Source organism: Mercurialis annua, linkage group LG4 (genome assembly GCF_937616625.2).
Source record: "Mercurialis annua linkage group LG4, ddMerAnnu1.2, whole genome shotgun sequence".
Taxonomy (NCBI): Eukaryota; Viridiplantae; Streptophyta; class Magnoliopsida; order Malpighiales; family Euphorbiaceae; genus Mercurialis; species Mercurialis annua.
Window position 1 is genome coordinate 38,238,880 of NC_065573.1, and position 24,831 is coordinate 38,263,710.

Consider the following 24,831-nt stretch of genomic DNA (forward strand, 5'->3'; position numbering starts at 1 on the left):
AAATTTAGTGCTGAATTGGGAAAAGTGCCACTTCATGGTGGATGAAGGCATTGTACTCGGGCATAGGATATCGGAGGCGGGAATTGAAATGGATAGGGCAAAAACAGCGGTTATTGAAAAATTAGTCGCTCCGACTACTGTCAAAGGAGTTCGGGCATTTTTGGGCCACGCGGGTTTTTACCGGCGCTTCATTAAAGATTTTTCGTCGATTGCTCGACCATTGACAAGTTTGCTAGTAAAGGATGCGTTGTTTGACTTCACAAAGGATTGTCAAGATGCTTTTGAGAAGCTAAAGTCGGCACTTGTGACCGCTCCCATTATTTCATCTCCGGATTGGAGTTTGCCTTTTGAGCTAATGTGTGATGCTAGTGACCAAGCATTGGGTTGCGTGTTGGGGCAAAGAAAGGACAAGCGGGTGCATGTGATTTACTACGCTAGCCGGACGATGGCGGGGGCACAACTCAACTACACTACTACCGAAAAAGAGATGTTAGCGGTAGTGTTTGCCTTGGACAAATTTCGGCAATACTTGCTCGGATCAAAGTCCATCATCTACACCGACCATGCCGCTTTGAGATATCTCTTTACTAAACAAGACGCCAAGCCAAGACTTATTCGCTGGATACTTTTGATGCAAGAGTTTGACATAGAAATCCGGGATAAAAAGGGCACGGAGAATGTGGTAGCGGACCACTTATCAAGATTTGAAAACCCGGAGCCGATTCCTATCGGTATGGAGATTAATGAGCGGTTTCCGGATGAAACACTTATGATGATTCGGGAAGTAGAAACACCGTGGTATGCCGATCTCGCCAATTATCTCTCATCGGAAGTCATGCCTCCGGACTTGACATCGCATCAACGGAAGAAGTTTTTATCCGATGTTAAGAGGTATTTATGGAACGAACCCTACTTGTTTAAAATTTGTGGGGATGGGATGTTAAGACGATGTGTGGCTTTGGGAGAAATGATGCCCATTTTGAGTTCATGTCATGAGACCGGACATTATGGTTCGGCAAGAACCGCCGCTAGAGTGCTTGAGAGCGGGTTCTTTTGGCCAACTTTGTTTCGTGATGCCAAGGAGTTTGTTGACCATTGTGATCGGTGCCAACGTGTAGGCAACATCTCGAAGAGAGATGAGATGCCTTTGACTTCGGTTCAAGAAGTGGAAATATTTGATGTATGGGGTATAGATTTCATGGGGCCTTTTCCGGTTTCATTGCAAATTTCACGACGATTACGGACACGAAACGGATAGCAGCAGAGACTTAAAGGTCGAGATCGAAAGAATGATCGACACAGGCGAACTGAGGAAATTTGTGGCCCGAAAAGAGAAGAGCAATGACAAGGGAGAAAAAAGAAACAGAGAAGACAAGCCAAAAGAAAAGGAAGACGAGCGCCCATCCAAAATTCTGGGAACCATACACATGATTAATGGTGGAGGGCATAGTAGCTCCACGATCAGGAGGAAGCAGAGGAAGGAAGTAATGAACATACGAGAAACTCACATGCCGCCAGTGATCTTCGATGTAGAAGACTATGAACACGTCAAAGCACCTCACAACGATGCTTTGGTAGTGACTACTATCATTGAAAATTGGAACATGGAGCGGATCCTTATCGACGAAGGAAGTGCAGTAAACCTCATGACAAATGCAGCATACAAAATGTTGGGAGGAACAGCGTCAAGGTTACGCCGAGTCCCAATTCCGCTATCAGGACTCGGTGGACCCTCCATCACCCCGCTAGGAGCAGTCACCTTGGAAGTAATAATCGGCCCAGAAAGAGGAATGAACAAGAAAATCATGTCACTATTTAACATAGTGGACATGGAATTGACATATAATGCCATCCTAGGAAGACCTTTCCTCCATGACTCGGCAGCGGTAACCAGCATCAGAGCACTGGCAATGAAGGTACCGACTGAAAAGGGAGTAGTGACGCTGAGAGGAGACCAAGGAATAGCCAAGAAGTGCTATGATGAGTCAGTGGTGGATCTCCAAGAAAATAAGACCGAAAAGAAGGAAGAATAGGAATGAAAAACGACCCATCATCGGTAACGACTCTCCGTCTTACCAGATGGCGTCAAATCTATCTTTAATGCTTTGTATGCCATCTTTTTATCAATAAAAATTCAATTTCGCTACCATCTGATTAGCCAGACGAACCAATAAAGAAATAAAAATCAAGAACAGCCACGAATGATTAAATCAAAGACGAAAGAAGAAAAAATAAATTAAAGATCAAACTCAAGAAAAGCTAAAAGCCAAGAAAATGAGTTTAAATTAACTCAAAGCAAAATCGCCGAACCAGGCAAATCGCCACGAAAGGCTAAGAGCCAAGAAAATGAGTTTAAATTAACTCAAAGCAAAATAGCCGAACCAGGCAGATCGCCACGAAAGGCTAAAAATGAGTTTAGATTAACTCAGAAAAGGCAAATCGCCAAAAAAGAGTTTAGATTAACTCGAAACAAAAACAAAAATAAAAGAGTTTAGATTAACTCTACAAAAAGCAACGCCAAGAACAGGGTTTAGAATAACCCTCGAGGCAAGACAAGTACATAAAGATAAGGCAAAAGCACATTTCGAAGAAAAACGAAGAAAATATATTCATAAATTGCGAATTACAAAAAGCAAAATTAATACATCAGCAAATACAATCAAAAGAAAACTACTAGACACGGTCTTTAGAAATCTTGACGAGGAGATCACGGGCGATGGCCTGGGGATCCAACCCGTTAACCCCAGAAAGATCAATATTGGGATTCTGCTCCAGAAGCTTCTTCCCAATCGCAAGGCGATACTCGCTTATCAGAGCAGAGTAAAAAGCCTTCGTATCTAGCAGACGGATGTGAAGACCTTCAACCTCCGATCTAAGACTATCCCTCTCCCCACCAACAAGGGAATTGATCCGAATAAGCTCCTCAATCTCTTGAGTCAAGTCATCGGTCTTTTTCTCAATCACTTTCACTTGGCGATCATTAATCGCATCCTGCGCCTTGAGCTGCGCCAGAAGGGAATCATGCTCTTCCAAAGAGGCCTTCAATTTCGCCCTTTCAGACTCGGAAGTCGCCAAAAGAGCAGACAGACGCTCGACCTCCTCCTCGGCACACTGTCGGCGGTCGTTCAATACCAGAACAGATTGAAGGGCCTACACACCAGAAATAAACAAATAAGAAAGCAACTGAATACAAAAAACATATTATACTCAAGAAAGAAAGCACTTACAGAGAAACCATGAAAACAAGCCAGATCGGAAAGCTCCTGACCCGGCCTACCACAGAACCACGTGACATCATCAGGAATCGCCAAAGTCCGGATATATTCCGCTAGCACTCTCGGATTCAGCAAACTGGCAGGATCCTGACCTTCGACCCATTGAACCAAGTCGGGAGCAGAAGAAGAGCTTCCAGGAAAACTCTCCCTCGGTGGAGAATCATCGACAACTCGACGTCTTTTTCTAGACGGAGAATCCGGGTCTCGACCTAGAGAAATCTCTCCCGAATCAGCAACAACAGGCCCCTCTGAGGCCACACCCCCAACTTCCCCCGAAACGATAGATGATGCTAGAGGGGGAAGTAGTGACGGAATCGCCTCGTCACCGACTGGAACAGCCGAGTCATCACCATCATCATCATTTATAACAATAACCTCAGGCAACGCTACCTCGGCGGAAGCTAGGGGGATATCAACAGGAGCTCCATCCACGACAATGTCGCCAGGAATAACGTTGGCGACAGGAACGTCAGGACCACCCATCGGAACGTCCAAATCTACTTGAAATCCGGAAAGGAAATCGTCAGAAGAAGAAGACATCCTACAAAAGAAACATTAAAAAGAACTTAAGCAAATTAATATACCTTGAACAAAAGAGTAGCAAAGATCCGTCAAGCCTCGAGGAGGATCCTCCAAAGGAAACCATCGACTCCGAAGATGACTATTAACCAAGACATCTAAAATGGGACGAGACACAATACTACAAGAAGATATGTCAAAAGGAAGTTTTGACTCGGATAAACTTAAAGGAGAAGAACAGCTCCGAACTGGATGAGAAGAAAAACCATCCGAAAAATGAAGAAAAGCAAATTTATGATAGACAATAAAGAAACGCCTTCGCCAGCGACTGGTTAGGCAAGGAAGATAAATACGAGATCGCCCTTCTCTACCAAGGGCGAAAACGAAGCAGCCATCACACTTCCTAAAATCTACAAAATGATATAACACTTTGAGAGAAGGGGCACAGCCCCGGAGCCTACATGCCTCCGAAAAGGCGAGCACTACTCTAATCGTACCAGGGTAAAGTTGCCCTAGAGCAACCTTTAAATCCCTACACACTTCTACTAAAAATGGATCCAAAGGAAACCTAAGACCAGCAGCAAATTGCTCTTCAAAAAGAACCGCCCTACAAGAAGATCCGGGAGAATCAGACGCAGCCATATCGGCACCGGGTAATATTACCCTATAATCAAAAGGAAAACTATACTTAAAATAGATATCTAAGACTTCATCCCTACGAAGCTTCGATCGGGTAAAAGCCATAGCAGCGCAAGCATCTTCCACTCGACTAAGAGGCATCCTAGAACAGGGAATCACAAACATAAACACAAAATAAGGATCAAACAAAAAATATATTGAAGAACACGTTGAAGAACACATCAAAGAACAACAAGTACAGAAGAAATTCCCAGAACACAAAGCATGGAGAATATACAAAGAAGAAAGCCATATTAACATCCAAACAACGAAAGAAGACATACCTGAAAAATCTGGAGAAAACAAGTCACGAAGAATCAAATAATCAAACGAAGAACGAAAAGGAAATAGCTACAAGAAATGAGAGTAAATTCGAAAAGCAAAGTAAGAAGGAAAAGAAGAAATGCGAAGAGATTAAATACAAAACGCTTTTGAATCATTAACCGTTTAATCATTAAATGCCAACACGTGGCAACGCAGAATCTTACTAAAGATGAAACGCCGCCCACAAACATATGAAACGACTCGCCCGGAATACGAAACGACTCGCCCGTATAAAAGAACTCAGCTCCAAAAGAGCTAAAATCCACTAAGGCATAAATGCCAAACTACTTCAGCTCACTTGCGGGGGGGCTAATGATGGATACCGAATCCTACTGAAAGTATAATGGAGCCGAGTTGCAGGGGATCCACTCTCAGGCGACGCCGGACTCCCCCTGAAGACCGAAAGATACGGAGGAGATGCCGAATCTCTAAGATTCGGTAATACACTAATAAAGACCGAATCCCACATGATCCGCCAAGAGCGCGTCAGGTCCGAGATTCGGGTAAACGACTGAATATGGAAATATTGTCCTATTTGGACACAAACACTACATATGGAAGGATAAGCTCTACTTTAGGAAGATAAGACTATTTAGGAAGACGTTCCTAAATAGGACTCTTATCAGATTAAGGTAGATCTCGACAAATCAGGAGAATCCCTACGATACGGCCGAATCCCTACAAAGTAGGATTCACCTGCCTAATACAACTCTACTAGGTATATTCGACTACTATAAAAGGAGCACGAGGTATGCCTAGAATCACAATTACATTCACATACTCAAAACGCTGCTCAAAGCTCTAGACTGACTTTAGCATCGGAGAGTTAATCGGACAACCACCGTCCGGTTAGCTTCTACCCTGTTTTGCAGGTTCACTCACCGAACTTATATATATATTATATTAACTTGAATTATAAATCATCTGAAAAATCATTAGGGTATTATAATTAGGGTATTATAACATCTCATCATAATCGGGATGGAATGTTAGTGGTGTAACTATTAGTTTGTAGTTTAAAATTATTAGTTTGAGCCGTTGATAATTTGTAGTTTAACACCATGGTTAATGGTGTAACTATTATGTTGTAGTTTAAAATTAGGGTATTATAACATCTCATCATAATCGGGATGGAATAAAAATATATGCAATTATTAATAACAAATATGTAAAAAAAACGGCAACCTCTTTTAACTAACAATATTTAGAATAACCCATTATACTAATACTAAAGTTCACAATAGATCTCCTATTTTAATTAAACTTGTATTGCAATTAAAATCTTGTATTTAACTATTATTATTATATTATTTTCTTTGTTCCGTTAATCCAATTGGTCTTCTTATGCTACTTAATCTCTTAGTTAACTGTTTTTAGTTTTACTATGTTTTTGGGCCACGTGCTACGCACGTTAACGATATCTATATGACCCGTTATTTAAAATTATAGTTGTATATTTTTTAATAATATATTATTATTTAAGTTTTATTAAACTTGTGTTTTTATTTGTTTTTGTTTACTTATTTTATAAAAGTTTAATTTCTTTTATTGGAAATGTTAAAAAGTCAGAATTAAACAATATATTTAATTTTTGATATTGTTGTTACTAAAAAATGATAGTACGATTGAAGCAAATTTATATTATTTTTCATAGTAAATAACTAATAAATATAAAAAATATCAAAGTTTTACCACAAATACTATAATATGATTATTTAATGTTAACAAAAGTCGTCATATTCTTTTATATATAGTGATATATCTGTGCAATTCCTTTTAGGATCAGGAAGTTAACACATAATGATAGTTGTTGTACAATTCTTTTTAGAATTAGGAATTTAATGCATAATGGTAGTATCGCGATAATTGTTTTTAATATGTTTCCTTTATGGATTAGGAATTTCATCTTTCTATTTTTTAAGCACAAATATTCTTATATGTCACAATTACGAATATCAATTTGAATAAAATATGTAGAGGGTATTTCTGTCCGTGAATGGAAGTGTTCCCCCATCGAATACACTTTTATATTTGTTATAGATTATAGATAGATTATATATATTTTCTAATAGTAATTTATTTATATTTAATACAGATGTTATTAGAATTAGGCTTGTATTAACATTGTAAATGTTTTAATTATTAAAGTTTATTATCGTAATTTTGCCTCCCCCCACACACATACTCCCCCCGTACCATTTTAATTGACCAAATTTTCTATTTTGGGTGTCCCATTCTATTTGAAAACTTCTATTTATAGAATATTTTTCACACTACTTTTCTTCTTTTACCCTCATTAATTAATGCATTTTAAAAGCATTTTTCTAAAAAGTGGTGAAGCATTTAATGTAATACGAGAATATAAAAGTAAAGTTACTAAAATTTCTTAAACAATGTGCAATAAAAAATTTCTCAATTAGAATGGGATAGAGGGAGTATAAGATAGTTATAGATGGATAGATAGATAGTTTTATTTTTTCTAATTTTTTTTGTGATTTAAATTTTATTTTTGTTATTAACTAAATTACTATTCATTTAACGTGTATAATTGATTTTTATTTATAAAAAATACATAACTAACAAAAAACTAATAAGACTTTTATAGTTTTAGGGGTCTCACAAACCGAAAATAAAACTTAGGGATGTCTGAGAGAAAAGATTTGAAAGTCAGGACGTGGGATGAAAATAAACCAAAAAAATCATACTGCAATCCACCGCACACACTATCTCTTCCTCCTAACCACACACTAACCCTTCACTGTAGACCCTCACTCACTAAATGTGACAACCATCACTCGACAAATTTATACATACAATGCCAGTTGGGCAGTTAATGTGGAAAATACTTAATACTTATCTTTTTAACCTATTTATCATGAAAAAATCTTATATAGATTCACTCCGCCATGTTATTTGTGGACCAAGTTTATTATAAAATGACACGTCAATGAGGTGTTATTATGTGATCAACTTAGTCTACAGATGACGCAGTGAACTGAGTCTATCTAAATGTTTTTTATTTATGATACTGAAGAACGTGTAAAACATGATGATGAAGAGTTTATTAAAAATTATTTGAATTTTTAAATATTACTAATACATAAATAATTAACAAAATAGAAAAATAAAAAAATGACAAATTATTTGTTTTGATTGAAAAAATGAATAATTTCACAATTATTGGACAATGCGTTTTTTGCATTGAGGAAATAAATCAAACGGATAAAAAAAATTCACGAGGCAACTGTCAACTGATATGTTTTGATTAATAAAGTATCAAAATTGTAGGCAGACATTAAAGCATACCTCCCATTCCAAAATCTCAGTTATTGAGAGATATGCAAGATGGAGTATTTGTCAGCCAGTGTCCTGTGTTTCCTCCTCTTCTTGATGACATTGTTGGCAACAGGGAGGAAACCCACCAGTTCAAGAAAGCTGCCGAGCGGTCCAACACCGTTACCTATCATCGGAAACTTGCTTCACCTCGGTGACAAACCTCATAAGTCACTGGCCAAGCTTGCCAAGATTCATGGCCCTATAATGAGTCTTAAGCTCGGTCGGATAACAACCATAGTCATTTCTTCCGAAACTTTCTCTAAGGAAATTCTACAAACGCATGATATGCATTTAGCTGATCGGACCGTCGGTGATGCTATCTCCGCTTGTGATCACTATGAAGTCAGCTTGCCTTTTCTACCAGTTGGGCCGTTGTGGAGAAAACAGAGAAAAATATGCAACTCTTACATTTTTTCCAGTCAGAAACTTGATGCCAACCAAAATCTCCGGAGCAAGAAAATACAAGATCTCATTGCTGATGTTCAAGAATGTTGCTCTAGTGGTAAGGCGATGGATATTGGTGAAGAAGCTTTTAAAACTACGCTTAATGCCTTGTCAAATACTATTTTTTCACTGGATTTGACCGATTCGAACTCGGAAAAAGTACGCGAGTTCAAGGAGGTTGTGAGATGCATTATGGATGAGGCAGGAAAACCAAATTTATCGGATTATTTTCCATTACTCAAAGGGATTGATCCGCAAGGTGTAAGGGGTAGAATGACAATCTATATGAAGAAGATACTAGGTCTAATTGACGGTCTGATTAATGAAAGATTGAAGCTAAGGAAAAATGAGGGCTACATCCCAGCAAATGACATGCTAGATACACTTCTTGACCTCAGTAATGAAGATGATGGTTTGGATAACTATTGCATCAAACATCTGTTCTTGGTACGTAATTAGTTCTGTCTCTGTCTCCTTCAGTTTTTTATTATTATTTTGAATCAATATAGTATTTTTGTAAATTATAGAGTTAATATTTCTAGTATTACTACAAATAATTAAGTCGACAATGAGTCCTAATCATTCCATTGGATTTGAGCTTCTAAATAAAATTTAATTCAATTCCAATTGAATTTCGAGCTTTGAAGTTCAAAGTTTACTCAAGATATTGACAGCAATATTTCAACTTTTTTTATCGAAAGCATTTCAACATGATTACGCGCTTTCTAACCTAAAGAAATAATGTGAAGGTTCTATTTGCTGCTGGGACCGATACAACTTCAAGCACAGTAGAATGGGCTCTGACAGAACTACTCCGTAACCCTACGACCTTGACGAAAGCTCAAGCTGAGATAGAGCAGACCATTGGCAGAGGCAAATTGCTGCAAGAATCACAAATTGATCATTTACCTTATCTAAAAGCAGTTGTTAAAGAAACTTTAAGATTGCATCCATCAGTTCCTCTCTTACTCCCCCGGAAAGCGAAATCAGAAGTAGAAATAATGAATGGCATTACAATTCCAAAAGATGCTCAAATTCTGGTGAATGTTTGGGCTATAGGGAGAGATCCAAATCTTTGGGATGATCCAGAATCGTTTCAGCCGGAGAGGTTTTTAGGGTCGGATGTTGATGTTCGAGGTCGACATTTTATGCTCATCCCATTTGGCGCTGGACGGAGAATTTGTCCGGGATTATCGTTGGCTATGAGAATGTTATACTTGATGTTGGGATCACTCATTAATTGCTTTGATTGGAAACTTGAAGATGGTGTTAAACCAGAGAACATAGATATGGAAGATAAGTTTGGCCTCACTTTACAAAAGGTTGAGCCCATGCGAGCTATCCCTAGCTTAAGAATGTGAGATATTATAATAATCATGATGGGTGTTTTAACTCATAGTAATCGATCATTATGAGGAGTTTATTGATCAATATTATTTGTATTGGGATGCTATATAATTCACTATTTTCTTTTTAGTTAAAATGTCAGAAATTATTATGTTATATTATTTAAAAGGAGTTCTCTTTATTTAAATTGAGTCCCTATATACATACCGTACTTGCTTACACTTCAGTAATTAACATTCAATGAATGAAGTTCATTGTGGACCACTATATAGTTATTATATATGGGGATATATTTTTAGTTAGTTATTACACTTATAAAAATATTAATATCTTCCAATCTGATTGGATTCCATTTGTATGTATATATAAGTCTTAAGATCATACATAGCCTTAATGTACCAAACATTGACATGTTAGAACTGCATAGGTATAGCTTTGAGGGGCTGAGCTTTCTGTAATGTGATTCCAAATTTATCTTCCATATCCATATTTTGTGGTGTAATCCCATCTTCAAGCTTCCAATCGAAGGATATAATAAGCGATCCTAACATTAAGTGCAACATTCTCATTGCTAATGATAATCCAGGGCATATCCTTCGTCCGGCACCAAATGGAATCAACTCAAAATCCCGGCCTCGAGCGTCAATCTCTAACCCTAAAAATCTCTCAGGAATGAAAGATTCAGGGTCTTTCCATACACTTGTATCTCTACTTATAGCCCATGCATTCACGAACACTTGAGCATCTTTTGGAACAGTAAAGCCATTTATTTCGACATCTGCTAGTGTCGTACGAGGGAGTAACAACGGAGTTGGTGGGTGCAATCTTAGGGTTTCTTTGAGAATTGCTTGCAAGTAAAGTAATTGAGGAATGTCGGATTCCTCTAGAAATTTTCCTTTTCCAATAGTTTGTTCAATCTCTTCTCTAGCTTTTGATAGAATCTTGGGGTTGCAGATTAATTCTGTCATTGCCCATTCTAATGTGCTTGAAGTTGTATCAGTCCCGGCAGCAAATAAATCCTGTTATGAAATTATATGTAGTTATCAAATAGCTGATAATTTTTGCAATTTATATCAATTATATCCAAACACCAATTAAAAAAATAAAGGGAAAAAGGTATTGCCTTTAAGGTTTGTTTATAGGATTAAATGAGCCCTTAACGTCAAGAAAAGTTCAAATATACTCCTAACGTCTAAAAATGTGAACAAACAGGTCCCTATTTTAACTTATAAATGAGACGTTGGGTGCCTGGTTGTCAAAATCAGAAGGCCTGCTTGATCACTTTTTATGATGTTAGAGACATATTTGAACCTTTCTGGATGTTAAGGGCCAACTTGATCTTGTAAACCAACCTTAGGGGTAAACTTAACCCTTTTCCAAAAATAAATGATCAAATAAGATATATATAATTTAGGGGAAAAATGCATGTTTTAATAATACTCTATAAAAGTCAATACCAGTAAATTATAATTCAAATGGTATAAGCGCTAAACAACAATCTGCTAGGTCGTGGGTTTGATTCCTCACAAACACTCTCCCTCCCCAATTATCAAAAAGATCTTTTTTATAAAAGTCATAATTCTTTTGATAATAATTTATAAATTTAACAAAAATTGGATAAATTATATATTAACTTCTGTACAAGTTTTTCTCAAATTCTAGACTAATTTATCAATAAAATATGAAAAGGGACTAAAAAATATTTTTTTTACTGATTAGATCATTTAATTTTTTTATTAATTGACACAATTTACAAAATTACCATAATATATTTATCAATTTCATCATAACTTTGACTTTATTAATTCATTTTTCCAAGTATAAATTAAACTCAAATTAAAAGATTTTATAACTGAGAACTAAAGAGTTGAAACTAACCACGAATAAATGCTTGATGCGATTCCTGTCCATTTGCTCCATGTCATCTCCATTGAGAGCGAGAAGAGTATCAAGCATGTCATTTGCTGGTATATAACCTGACTTTTTTCTTGACTTCAACCTTTCATCAATTATGTGATCAAATAAATCAAGAATCCTGCCCACATAAATCTCCATTCGACGTTTTATACCTTGTGGGTCAATCTTTCTAAGCACAGGAAAAAAATCTGCCAAGTTTGGTTTTCCTAACTCATCCATAATGCACCTCACAACGTCCTTAAACTCTCGAACTGTGTCGGAACTCGAATCGGTCAAGTCGAGCGAGAAAACGCTGCTCGACAAGGTGTTAAGCATAGCTTTGAACGCTGCCTGGCCAATATCTATTGCTACACCTGCAGGACGAAGCCAGAAATATTTTACGAGGGGTAAAATTTTATATTTACAGTGAAGGGAGGCAATTCATTAGGGTTAAAGTTCTATGCGGATATTGAATTATAGTTCTCTTACATATATTATCATCATTTCATGTTATATTTTGGTAACTGACTATATATTTCTATATCAACAAAAATTTACTATAGCAATTCAAATTAAATATTATTAATATGACAACAAACATGTTGGATAACCATATAAAATTTTGTTGCCGCATGAATAATTGTTGACTTGAATTACTATAGAAACATTTGGTTGATATAAAATATGAAAATTGTACTACTAAAGTATTATAAATGAAACGATATGATAACTATTATGTAACTTTTTAAACCCCAATACATTATATGATATAGAATTAAATACGGAAAAAGAGTTCCCTACCTGCAGAACAACATTGTTGAACATCAGAAAGTAATTCTTGAATTTTCTTGAACCGAAGATCTTGATTCGCGTCGAGTTTTTGATTTGTGAAGATGTAAGAGTTGCAAATCTTTCTCAAATGTCTCCATGGCGGGCCAGTAGGTAACCATGGCATGGAAGCTTGATGATGATCAAGTGCTTGGATTGCTTGAATCACGGTTCGGTTAGAGAAATTTAGGTCATGTTTTTGAAGAATTTCTTGGGCTAGAGATGATGAAGAAATGACTACGGTGGTTATTCGGCCGAGTTTAAGGCTCATCAATGGACCATGAACCTCGGCAAGCTTGGCTAATGATCTATGTGGTTTATCGCCAAGATCAAAGAGGTTGCCTATAATTGGCAAAGGTGATGGGCCAGGAGGAAGCTTGCTTGGACTTGTTTTGCTTCTCTTTTTAACAAAATTAAGAGCATGAGCAAATGCTAATGCCAAGCAAAAAATGATCAACAAGTCCATTGATTTTTCTCTATACCGAATGTTTAAATTGTTGAGGAATTAGTGCGATCTCTTTCAAGATTTATATAGTCTATGCTCACCTAATTAACGAGTTAAAAGATCTGACAGTTATTCAATTGTGACCTAATCATCTAAAAATATCTCATATTTTCAAGTTTTCTTTATTACATTTAAAACTTAATTTTAAAATTATCAATTATACTCCAATTTTCAAATTTCATTTTCAATTGCATCATTTTTATTTTAAATTGCACTTTTTCAACTCGAAAAAGGCCCAAAGATGTCTTAATTCCCTGTTTGGCATACAATCTAAATAGGTACTTAATAAAAAAAAGAGTTCAAAAATGTCTTCAAGTTTGAAAAATTGAAAAATATTAGTTCTTTTTGTTTTATTTATTTTGTTTCAATTTTTTTAAACTCTTTTATATAAAAATTAAATATAATATAATTTATAATTAATTTAAATTTAAATTCAAAATTCAAAATTTTAATTTTTTTTATTTAAAAAGTGATGTGAAATTCGTGAATATGAAATATGAAATTTGAATTACAACCTTTTCTTACTTTTTTTTAAATATTGAGGGCATATTTAGTCTACATTCTAAATATAAAGAATACCTTTGAACTTTTTTTCGAGTGGAAAAAGTCATTTTAAAAATGGATACAACCGAAATTGAAATTGGAAATTAGACTTGACAATTTTGAAAGTTTGAGGTATAATCGAAGAAAGTCGAAAATATGAGATATTTTATGTAATCATCATTCCATTTGTTATGATAATATAACTTTCATTTTTCTAAAACAAAAGGTTATTTTACAATTTTGGTCAATACTTACTTATATCATATCGGAAAAGTACGTAATCGATAATTCACCTAAATTCATTGAGTATACCTCCCATTTTTGAGAAAATAAAATTTGGATTATTAAAATGTAAAAAATAAAACGATAATAAACAAAATATAAAAAGTCCATAGTTTAGTAACAGTTAAAAACTTTAACCACTCGACCAACTCTTTTTAATAGAATTTCTTTTCTTTTTTGTTACTTTTATATTTTAGGACAAATGCTGAAATATCGAAATATTACTATTTCATTTATGTGAACTATTTCTATTTTTGTTTTCTAGTCCTGTGAATTGTGATCCTGCAAATCATAATCAATTTGATTTTTGAGAAGTTTCAAGTTTCAATTTTATACATACATTTTTAGATTTAGGAAGTAGTTGAAAGCCATGTAAAATGTAAATATTTTGTTGTTTAGTATAGGGTGTGAATTTGTTAAAAGTCAATCTTTGATTGGTAACCTCTTAGGAGTCAGTATATGATATTGATAGGTGCTGAACAACATTGATTCATGAAAGATGGTTTGGTTTTGATGGTTTAGATTATGGGCATGTATGGTTTAGAGGTAGGAAGATATTAAGATATGATTCAAAATAAAACATTTTAACATAGAGTCATCGAACCCGGCGATTAAAATACCAGACTGACTTGAACAAAAATTTAAACCAACTGTCCGGTGATTTATTTTGAAAATTAGAAATTAAATTAGATCAGGATGAACCAGTTAACTCAAACTAACTATCAGTTAAACCCTCTGTTGATCCGTTGAACCATTAATTGAACCAATAATTGAACCATTTAGATAGACTTTAAGCAATGTCTAAAATTTATTTTTATAAAAATAACTTATTCCACCGGTCGAACTGGTTTGAATTGTAGTAATAGTTTATATGTATATAGTAATCAAATTAAATATAGGCTTAATTCTTTAAAAAAACCCCACCTTACATTTTTTTTTCGTTTATACCCTGACCTTGTAAAAACACCATTTGTACCCAATTTTGAGTTTTTATGTTTCATCTCTACCCAAAAGCATTAAATTGTACTCTTTTCATTTGAAAAAAAGTTTAAAACAATCCTTAATTTTTAACTTATATACTAATTAGATATTAATATTATTAATAATACAAAAATACCATCTTTTTCAAAAAATTAAAAAATAATAATAATTTTTTTAATTTTTTTAAAAAATATTTCGAATTTTTTTTTTTAAAATATTTCCGACAAAAAATTAAAAATAATAATAATTGGGTACAAATGGTGTTTTTAAAAGGTCAGGGTATAAATAAAGAAAAAGTGCAAGATGGAGTTTTTTTAAGGAATTAAGCCTTTACATCCGGTGAATCTGGGAGTAGCAGCATATAATCCCTATGTCCCACGTATCTATAAAAATATTTATTTTAAGTTGTCATAAAATATATATATTTTACTATAATTTTTAAATGCTCTTGTTTAAATTTTGACAAACTACTTTCATTTACTTTTATATAATTGTGGAATAATATTGATAGTTCTAAATTCTAATAGATTTTGTAATTATAACAAATTAAAATTTACGTGTCTTCCAGATGTAGTCGAGTACACCTGGTATGCCTAGCTGTCATATGATTGTACATCTGATTCTAACTCCACCTAGCCAAATAAACACGTGACATTGCCAAAGTTTGTGTTTCTGGTTGAAAAGAATATTCTTGAAGACTGTGAAGCGATCCAGATAATATCCATGTCTGTGCTCACATTTACAAAACGCATTGCCGTTTTGGCTCCATCTCTTTCGCCGGTGCATCATCAACAGACTACGAAAATCAGAAGGAGATTACTGAGCGTAAAAATGTCAGCATCACCGCAGCCTCTAACTCACTACCTCACAGTGCCAACTCAGCCAAACCAACCCGTCGAGATCATCGCTGCACCTGGGGTTTCCGATTCCAGTTTCCGGTCAGTATTCAATAGATAAAAGCAAAACAATTCTATTCCTGTAATTTACAATAATTAATTTCTTCTTATTCTTATGATCATATCGAATTTTAATTTGATTATGAAATTCGTGAGTGAGTGAGAATCGAAGTTTATTGTGTTTAATTTTGGCTTGAATTGCAGGAGTGCAATTGATTCCTCGTTGTTTAAACAATGGCTAAAGAATTTGCAATCGGAAACAACTGGGATTCTAGCTACTTCTTCTTTCTCTTTAAAACGAGTTCTTATTCAGGTCAATCTCGCTTTCAAAGTATAGCTCAACCGCATTTTATGCTTAATTCTATATTTATAACTCAAATAATCAGCTCAATTAATTCAATTTTAGTAAAGTTATAACACCTGTTCTTAACCCCCCACCCCTATGATTCTACACTGTTATCATTGTTACAGGGAGTTGATATGTTTGGATATCGCATTGGCTTTCTCAAATTCAAAGCAGATATTATTGATCAGGAGACGGGGCAAACGGTAATCTTTCTTTGTTTTTTCAATAGTCAATGTACCTTTATTATGTGCTGCTGTATGAGGATTTGCACGGTGAGACCAATGTCTTTCTGTAAGGACTAAAACACGCTTAGGTTCCAGGTATAGTCTTTGCACGAGGACCGGCTGTGACTGTGCTGATTCTTCTGGACGCTGAAGGCGAAACTTATGCTGTTCTTACTGAACAGGTATTTAGATAATGTGTTATCTTAATTTTTTTTGAAGATATGCATGTAAACAATACTGAAATCAAGTTGCAAAGATGGCTACTTTTGTACAGTTACTTTATACGAACCCTGATGATTTATCATACATTTCTAAGGTTAGAGTCCCCACCGGGAAGCTTGTTTTGGAATTACCTGCTGGCATGCTGGATGATGATAAGAGGGATTTTGTGGGCACTGCAGTTCGTGAGGTTTTTTCTTCTCTGCATTTCTATAGTTCGGTTTTTGTGAGCACGTGGTATATTGTTAGGGAATAGAGAAAAGAACCCGACAACACCTTGGAACCTTTCATAGAGTAATTTAACTTTGGAAGTGAAGATTGGGAGAGTTCAGTAGATCTCAAAGTTTAAGATTGTTCTTATTCCATGACATTGTCAGATGGCTTTGACAGGTCGAAGAGGAGACTGGTATTCGCTTAAATTTAGAAGACATGATCGACCTCACTGCATTCCTGGACCCGACCACTGGATGCAGAGTTATTCCTTCTCCTGTACGTTACCATGAATATTTAATCTCTTTTCATTTATGAGTTCTCAACTATCTGATATAAAGTTAGTTGAGAAGAGAGACCAGATGGTTTTATTTCCGAAATATTAACAGCAAATGTAGCAAACAGTTTAATGTGCGACTTGTTCTATGCTTTTTGTTGGTGAACATATCTGAGCCATTGTTGGATAGAACTGCATTTGTACGAGTCTTCTGTTTCTCATCAATGTTTCCTCAAGTCCTGCAACTATCATGTGAATTTTTTGGATTTGTTGTTTGGAAACGGAACCAAATCATGTTTTTACAATCATTATGAAAAATTATATATTTGTAACTTGTGCTTTATTGTGGTCAGGGAGGGTGTGACGAAGAACTTAGCGTATTCCTCTATAGAGGACGTGTTAATAAAGAAATTATTGCAGAACTGCAAGGCAAAGAGACTGGCCTTCGTGATCATGGGGAACTTATTAAGGTTCGTGTGGTTCCCTACAGAAAACTTTGGCAAATGACTGCTGATGCTAAGGTTCTAATGGCCATTGCACTTTATGAGATGGCAAAGAACGAGGGACTATTGCCTTTAAAACCTTAATCCGCGTATAGCTGCTAGGTTGGTTTTGTTTATCTAATTTTAGTAGTTAAGGTTTTATAGCCCGGGTTCATCCAAGTTACCAAGGGGCCATTTTTGCCTGTGATTTGATGATCGACTGCTAAAGTATCAATTTCTGAATGGATTATATTATTACTATTATTATTACATTTTGTCGAATCAGGAGATTCTTTGTTATAAAGGATTCCTTTGTTTTACGCTAGTCAAAATGATTCACATGCTGTGATCACATGTGGGTGTGTAAAAAGTGAACTGGGCTCGGCTTTTTAGCGATGAAAATTGGAAAAACCAAAAGCACCAAACTGAATCATGAGATGGAGATCCTGATTTTATTAGCATAATTTAGCAGACTGAATAAAACTTATCCCTCATTTACTACTACATTCGAGATTACAGAAGTCTGAAATCGCCATTAATTAGTTGCCAATAAAATATAGGAATGACAAAGGAGTCAAATCACACGACCATGGCATTGGAACATTCAAACGCCATTCAATTATTTATTCTTAAACATGTAAAATTGTGTAGTTATTTTCTTTCATTTAACTTACAATAGATTCGTATGATATAAAGACAACAATTGAATAAGCTGCCTAAAGGCTCAATGTGTATGGTTTACTAGAATCATCAAACCTTGCTGGAGACAAAATCATTGTTACTTGACTCCCAAATGGTGGTTCCATCACATGTGCAAAGCTTTTTGTAGTTCTCACCAACTCCGGCACTTCTAGCGATTACTGCTGCTGCGATACCACTGTCTGATTTATCTTCGGTTCCATGTACTACCACCGATCTTCCAATAAGATCTAAGACTCGTAGCTTCTGTTTCGAGCCCGAGAAGAAGGCCTCTCCCTTCTCGTCAACCTCTAATGTTCCCAGGTCGCCCAATGGCTGATTTATCATGAGACGTAATGCAAGTAATAATGGTAACTAATCAGATTTAAAAACAAGAGTAGTTGACATAAAAATGTGACACCACAAAAAGTAAGAATGAGAAAGGTGGGGTTGATTGCCAAAATTCCCGGCCTAAACCTTTAAATCTGATGAAAAGCAAACTACAGAATGTACAAAAAGGGGGCATATACAGATGCAAACCTGTTCATCAGTTCCTTGATCGGAAGGATTGTATACTTTCCCAGTGCTAGCTGCACCTTTTGTCAGGTCACCAAATTCATTGATGGACCAACCGTGTTTTCCAGGTGACAATCCACTAAAGTTGGCTTCAATCCTTGCCAATTCCATATTCACTTGAGCAAACCGAACCACTCCAAATATACTTGGGCCCTTGAACTCAGAAACAGCAGCTGACACTAAAAAGTCTGACCGGCAAAAGAAAATAAAATAAAATTACTTCAGAAACTGCAAATAAATTTCGACATATGCAAGATTTTCTGCTATGTTGAACCTTTTTGTGTGCAAGGGAAAAATACACAGATAAAAGCTTCACCAGAAACACAATGGTACAGCCAGAGACCATTGCGGACAAACAAACAAAATGTTAATTGCCAAGTTCTTGAATTAATCAAAGAAGTCCTTTCATAATGACACAAACAATACCGAGACTTTCAGGGAAATGTACGAACCAGTATAGAACAGAAGTTTCAGCAATGAGAAGGGCACATTCAAACACTAGCAGGATACATAAAATAGAAAGAGAGGCCAAGGTCAAATGGCGACTAAACCTGATTTCATATATCCAGACAGTCCAGTATGACACATGAAAAAAAAAAAGATAAAGCAGAATCTAGAGAGGTAACAACTTCTAAGTGATAGGACATTACTACAGAATATAAGGGTTTCACTTCCTAACTAGAAGTTCTGTGGCAAAGTTGAAAATAAGGCGACTGCAAGTTCAACAAAGACAAATTTATCTTGATCAAATTGTCTTTCTTGATGAACTGCATGTGATAAGAGGTTGGGGTTAGGAATAAGCGGAAAGGGATCATGTTGGGAAATGTTCTTTAAGAATTACCCCTTAAGAGCACATAGGTCCTCAATTAATGTATCTCTATCCAACATCTTGGGAGTAGATGATTACAATATGGAAGAATTATTAAAGAATGATACCCTGCGGAACTCTAAGTTTCAAAATGGTTGATACTATCAAGGAACTAGAATCTTTTGATTAAAAATGTAAAATTTCACTAGCAGAAAAAAACAGAGGATCCAGGAATTTTTTTCAGCCCGGGCTAAACTTCTAGTTCACCTCTGTCCTCTTGGAAGCCCGGACTTAACCTCCTTCTACTACTATATTCACTACAAGCCCTACATCTAACTTTTAAAAAAAAATCCGACGACAGTCCGGGCTGGAGCCTACCCTAGCCTTAGGGTACTTCCGCCGCAAATGAAAATGCTCTCGCCAACACACAAACCATATAGAAATTACATATGATGCCAATAAATTTTATGTGTAGCCAACTCATTCACAAAGGTACACTTTCGTGGACAAATGACAATCTCGAATCCAGTAAACAAGGCTGTTAAAAGATCATAGAAAATCCGGAAAAATAAAGCTAACCAACCTTCAGGGACCCCTTGGCCAATCAACCGGGCGGTTCGACCTGTCTGCTCCAGAGCTTCAGTCATGATCTTTACAGGTGAAGAGCCAAGAACTCTAACCACTTGATTCCCCAAATCCACCTCCACATTCTTCACTCCTAAATTTCACCAGAAGGATATTAAAAACCTAAATCAAATTAATTTACCAATCAATGCTTGTTTATACCAATTAAAACAAATTAACATAATAGCATACCATCAACAGTTTGCAATTTATTCTTGACAGAATTAACACAACCTTCACACTTCATATCCACCATAAATTCTGTCTGTACCAACAAAGTAGAATCCACATAACTTAATAATAATCAACACCCTAAATAAACTTAACTCTGTCAAAATTAGAGCTAAATCATCTGAAATTACAAAAATTCAACTTACAAGAAGCTCAGGCAGCAAGTTTGCATCTTCCTGCCAAGAAAAAAAAGATTCACAATTTAAAGCTAAATTTAAAAGATCTAGCTAATAGAAAAATATGGGTAGTGATTAAAAAACAAGGAACCTGAGAGATGGGTTTGAAATCAGATGTGGGTGCTTCCATGCCAACAGCAGAAGGGGGCTGAATCAAGTTCTTGACCAGGCCAAAGGAAGAAGACAGTGATGAATTAGAAATTGAATGGAAGGAAAGGGTTTTGGATTTGGGATTTGGATTAGAAGAAGAGAGAGCGAAGGCAAGTGGTAGAGCAGCAGAGACTGCTATGGCAGATTTTGTGGTTGTTGCCACTGACCTTAAAAATGCCATTTTTATTCTTATTTTTCAATGGAAAATTCATTTTCAATACCTAACATGGGCTGCCTTATGTTCCTCCTTGTTCTAGTTAAAGTTTCTAGATAAATATTATTCCATTTTAATTTAGGTAAAATAAATATTTAGGTCCCCGTATATCAAACTTTTTCTACTTGAGTTCCTCCTCTTTTATTTGTCAAGATTGAATCCATACACTTATAGTTAAATAGACATTAAATCTCTCTGTCCCAGAGTGTAATCCAGTGTGACTGGAATAGATATTTTACTCGTTTTTTTGTATTAATTTATTTTTAATTGGATCGATGGACTTTTGCTTTTTTGTTGAAATAAGATCGATTTTTTTTCTCCGTTGAATAAGACAGACATTAACACTTTTTGTGAGTGAAAAACCAAATCTCTACAAAATTAAAAATGAAAAGACTGCTTATAAATTAGGCCTAATTATTTAAAAATCATCCATTTTATAATTTTTTTCATTTATATCATGACCTAAAAAAAATTCATTTGTACCCTATTTTCAATTTTTATGTTTCATTTATACCCCAAAATTAAATTTTTTGATAATTTAATTAATTTAAGGATGAAAATATTAAAAACAAGATACATAAATGATTAACATTAACGTTTTATCAGAATATAGGTTAAAAATGAAATACTAATTTAAACTCTTTTTTAAAAAAAATAGGTCAATTAAACTCATTAGAATAGAGATGAAACATAAAAATCGAAAATAGGGACAATTGAAATTCTCCTGGGTCATGGTATAAATAAAAAAAAAGTTACAAGATTAGTGGTTTTTAAATAATTAGGCCTATAAATTATAGTGGAGAGACCAATCCGAAAAGTATAATACTATAAAAAGTCTCAAATGTGCGTTTTACCAAAAAATTATTACTAAATTAAATAGAATACAAATATGAAAGCCATATTATTCCATTTATGTTAGAGAAAATTACACCAAATCACCCAAAAATTCAAAAGTTTGTGTAAATCACCCAACTTTTTTTTTTTTGCAAAAATCCCTCAATTTTAAAAGATTCTTTTCATCTCTACCTTTTAATAGTTGTGATTACTATTTTATCCTTATGGTGTATTTTACCAATTGTGTTTCCATTACACCTAATAATTTCTCCTCATTTTACATAAACCGGACCATTTCTAACCGAACCACCACCGGTCGGACTATTATTGGCCGGTCAACGGCCGGACCACCGCGGTCAACGCCGGTCAACGGCCGGACCACCGCGGTCAACGCCGGTCAACGACCGGACCACCGCGGTCAACGGCCGGACCACCGCGGTCAACGGCCAGACCATTACTGGTTTGTGGTCTAACCATTTTTAATGGTTGGACCAATTTTAGTTAAATAATTAAAAATTAAATAAAACACTTTTTTGTGGGTGAGGGGATTTGAACCCTTGACCTCTTATAAGGGAGAGCTTGTGCTTTGCCATTGAGGCAAAGGCTGATTGTTGTCAACCTTTACTCTATAATATATATATATATATAACTGATTATAAATTTAGATTAACTTATTAGAATGAAATTAATTTATAATGCAAATTAAATATCAACTAAATATCAACTTAAATTAAATTTATTATAAATTTAATATTAAATTAGTCTAATTAAATTTATTTATTTTTTAAATATTTATACAATAAAAAAATAAAATATACATATATTTATATTTTATACAATTTATTAATACATAAGTACAACTAATAAAAATATTTCACTTTTAAAATTAAAAAATATAATGGTTTAGTGGTCGTGGTCGAATATGTGGTGGTGGGACCCCCGTAGTGTCCGAAAACTCAATAAAAACTCAATATAAACTCAATGATGACTTAATGTCAAATCAATGATAACTTAATGTCAACTTCATTATGTATATTATTAAAAGTAATTTATAATATTACAAATAAAGTAATAGTAATTTGAAAGTAAATTATTTAAGCTTTTATTAAAATAAAATAAACCGAAAGTAATTTTAATATAAGTGAACTGAATATAAACTTAATATTAACTCAATGTCAACGCAATATAAACTCAAAGTAAACTAAATGTGAACTCAATATAAATTCAATATCAATTTAATGTTCACTGAATGTTAACTTAAAGTAAATGTTTTGATAAATAATTATAATTTTAAAATGAATTTTTTTTATTATTATATAATTTTTTTTCTATAATTTATACTTTCAAAAATAAACTATAGTAGATTGAAAGTAAATTATTTAAGTTATTATTACAGTAATTTGTGTAAATTTAATGTCAACTCAATATCGACTCAATATCAACTCAATGACGACCCAATATCAACTCAATGTAAACCTAATGTCAACTCAATAATGTATTTTAGTAAGTATAGTTTTAAAAATAAACTTAATATCATCTCAATGTCAATTTAATATCAACTCAACGTCAATTCAATGTCAACTCAATGTAATCCTAATATCAACTCAATGTAAACTTAATGTAAATCCGAAGTACCTTTTTAGTAAATTATATTAATTTTAAAATGTAAATTAATATCAACTCAATGTAAACTTAATAAGTCAACGTCGACTCAATGTCAACTCAATGTAAACCTAATATCGACTCAATGTCAACTCAATATCAACTCAATGTAAACCTAATGTCAATCCGAAGTAATGTTTTAGTAAATTATTTTAATTTTCAAATGTAAATTGATATCAACTTAATGTAAACTTAATAACTCAACGTCAACTCAATGTAAACCTAATGCCGACTCTATGTCAACTCAATGTAAACCTAATGCCGACTCAATGTAAACCTAATGTCAATCCAAAGTAATTTTTTAGTAAATTATTTTAATTTTGAAATGTAAATTAATATCAACTCAATGCAAACTTAATAACTGAACGTCGACTCAATGTCAAACTAATGTCAACTCAATGTCAACTCAATGTAAACCTAATATCGACTCAATGTCAACTCAATGTAAATTACATGTCAATTTAAAGTAATTTTTTTAGTAAATTATTATAATTTTAAAAATTAACTTAATATCAACTCAATTAACATATATAATTTGTTTTGAGTTTATGTCGAGTTGATATTAAGTTGATTGTGTTTTTAATACATTAATTTATAAAATCTATTTTAACTTAGTTTACTTTAAGTTAATATTTAATTAGAATAAATTTTTTAAATTTTGACAAGCGTAATATCTTATTAGTGTTTTATAATAATATATTATTTATAATCAACCATTTTAATAGGTTGATATTTAGTTTATATGCTTTTTTATATATTATTAAAGAGAACATGTATATATATTAAAGAGTAAATAAAGACAACAAACATGTCTTGCCTTGGTGGTTAGACACTTAGACAAAGAGTGAGAGGTCATAGGTTCAAACCCTACCAAGAGCAAATTTGTGTTTTATTAATTCTTTTAAAATCTCACCACTATAGTTGACCGCCGCTGACCGGGTGTTGACCACCGCTGACCGCCGCCGACCTCTGTTGACCGCCGCCGTTGACCTCCGCTGACCGTCATTGACCACCGCCGTTGACCGGCGTTGACCTCCGTTGACCGGCGTTGACCGGCGTTGACCTCCGCCGTTGACTGTGTGGTTGGACCGGAATTGGCCGGTGGTCGGTTGCGGTCGGTTGGTTAGTCTAACCAAACCCATATTTGCCACATGTCAACATTTTATTGACTCAAATATAGACCAATAAGATATTGACAAATAGTAAGGACAATATTGTCTCATTTTCTTTTATTTTGGGTTATGGGAGATTTTTGAAAACTTTTCT

The 24,831-nt window shown here is 34.5% G+C and overlaps 5 protein-coding genes across 5 annotated transcripts; 2 read left to right on the forward strand and 3 right to left on the reverse strand.

Moving 5' to 3' along the window:
- Positions 1 to 2,582: 2,582 nt before the first annotated feature.
- Positions 2,583 to 3,758, reverse strand: LOC130015433 (uncharacterized). Its single transcript, XM_056105553.1, has 3 exons — positions 3,536 to 3,758; positions 3,228 to 3,478; positions 2,583 to 3,150 (listed from the first exon to the last, which is right to left on the reverse strand). Exons 1-3 carry the CDS (start codon positions 3,756 to 3,758, stop codon positions 2,674 to 2,676), a joined length of 951 nt encoding a protein of 316 aa, XP_055961528.1. The 3' UTR covers positions 2,583 to 2,673.
- A 4,227-nt stretch (positions 3,759 to 7,985) lies between these two features.
- On the forward strand, positions 7,986 to 10,079 carry LOC130014689 (geraniol 8-hydroxylase-like). Its single transcript, XM_050370930.2, has 2 exons — positions 7,986 to 9,023; positions 9,326 to 10,079. Exons 1-2 carry the CDS (start codon positions 8,142 to 8,144, stop codon positions 9,935 to 9,937), a joined length of 1,494 nt encoding a protein of 497 aa, XP_050226887.2. The 5' UTR covers positions 7,986 to 8,141; the 3' UTR covers positions 9,938 to 10,079.
- A 57-nt stretch (positions 10,080 to 10,136) lies between these two features.
- On the reverse strand, positions 10,137 to 13,122 carry LOC126676673 (geraniol 8-hydroxylase-like). Its single transcript, XM_050370933.2, has 3 exons — positions 12,621 to 13,122; positions 11,802 to 12,193; positions 10,137 to 10,942 (listed from the first exon to the last, which is right to left on the reverse strand). Exons 1-3 carry the CDS (start codon positions 13,111 to 13,113, stop codon positions 10,337 to 10,339), a joined length of 1,491 nt encoding a protein of 496 aa, XP_050226890.1. The 5' UTR covers positions 13,114 to 13,122; the 3' UTR covers positions 10,137 to 10,336.
- A 2,485-nt stretch (positions 13,123 to 15,607) lies between these two features.
- Positions 15,608 to 17,894, forward strand: LOC126677116 (nudix hydrolase 14, chloroplastic). The gene is made up of 7 exons (XM_050371573.2): positions 15,608 to 15,896; positions 16,059 to 16,167; positions 16,326 to 16,403; positions 16,514 to 16,606; positions 16,741 to 16,833; positions 17,034 to 17,132; positions 17,484 to 17,894. Exons 1-7 carry the CDS (start codon positions 15,682 to 15,684, stop codon positions 17,715 to 17,717), a joined length of 921 nt encoding a protein of 306 aa, XP_050227530.1. The 5' UTR covers positions 15,608 to 15,681; the 3' UTR covers positions 17,718 to 17,894.
- Positions 17,895 to 18,125: 231 nt separating this feature from the next.
- On the reverse strand, positions 18,126 to 21,093 carry LOC126677114 (copper chaperone for superoxide dismutase, chloroplastic/cytosolic-like). Its single transcript, XM_050371571.2, has 6 exons — positions 20,797 to 21,093; positions 20,676 to 20,705; positions 20,491 to 20,563; positions 20,258 to 20,392; positions 18,831 to 19,054; positions 18,126 to 18,626 (listed from the first exon to the last, which is right to left on the reverse strand). The coding sequence occupies exons 1-6, from the start codon at positions 21,034 to 21,036 to the stop codon at positions 18,363 to 18,365; spliced, it is 966 nt and encodes a 321-aa protein (XP_050227528.1). The 5' UTR covers positions 21,037 to 21,093; the 3' UTR covers positions 18,126 to 18,362.
- Between the last annotated feature and the right edge of the window lie 3,738 nt (positions 21,094 to 24,831).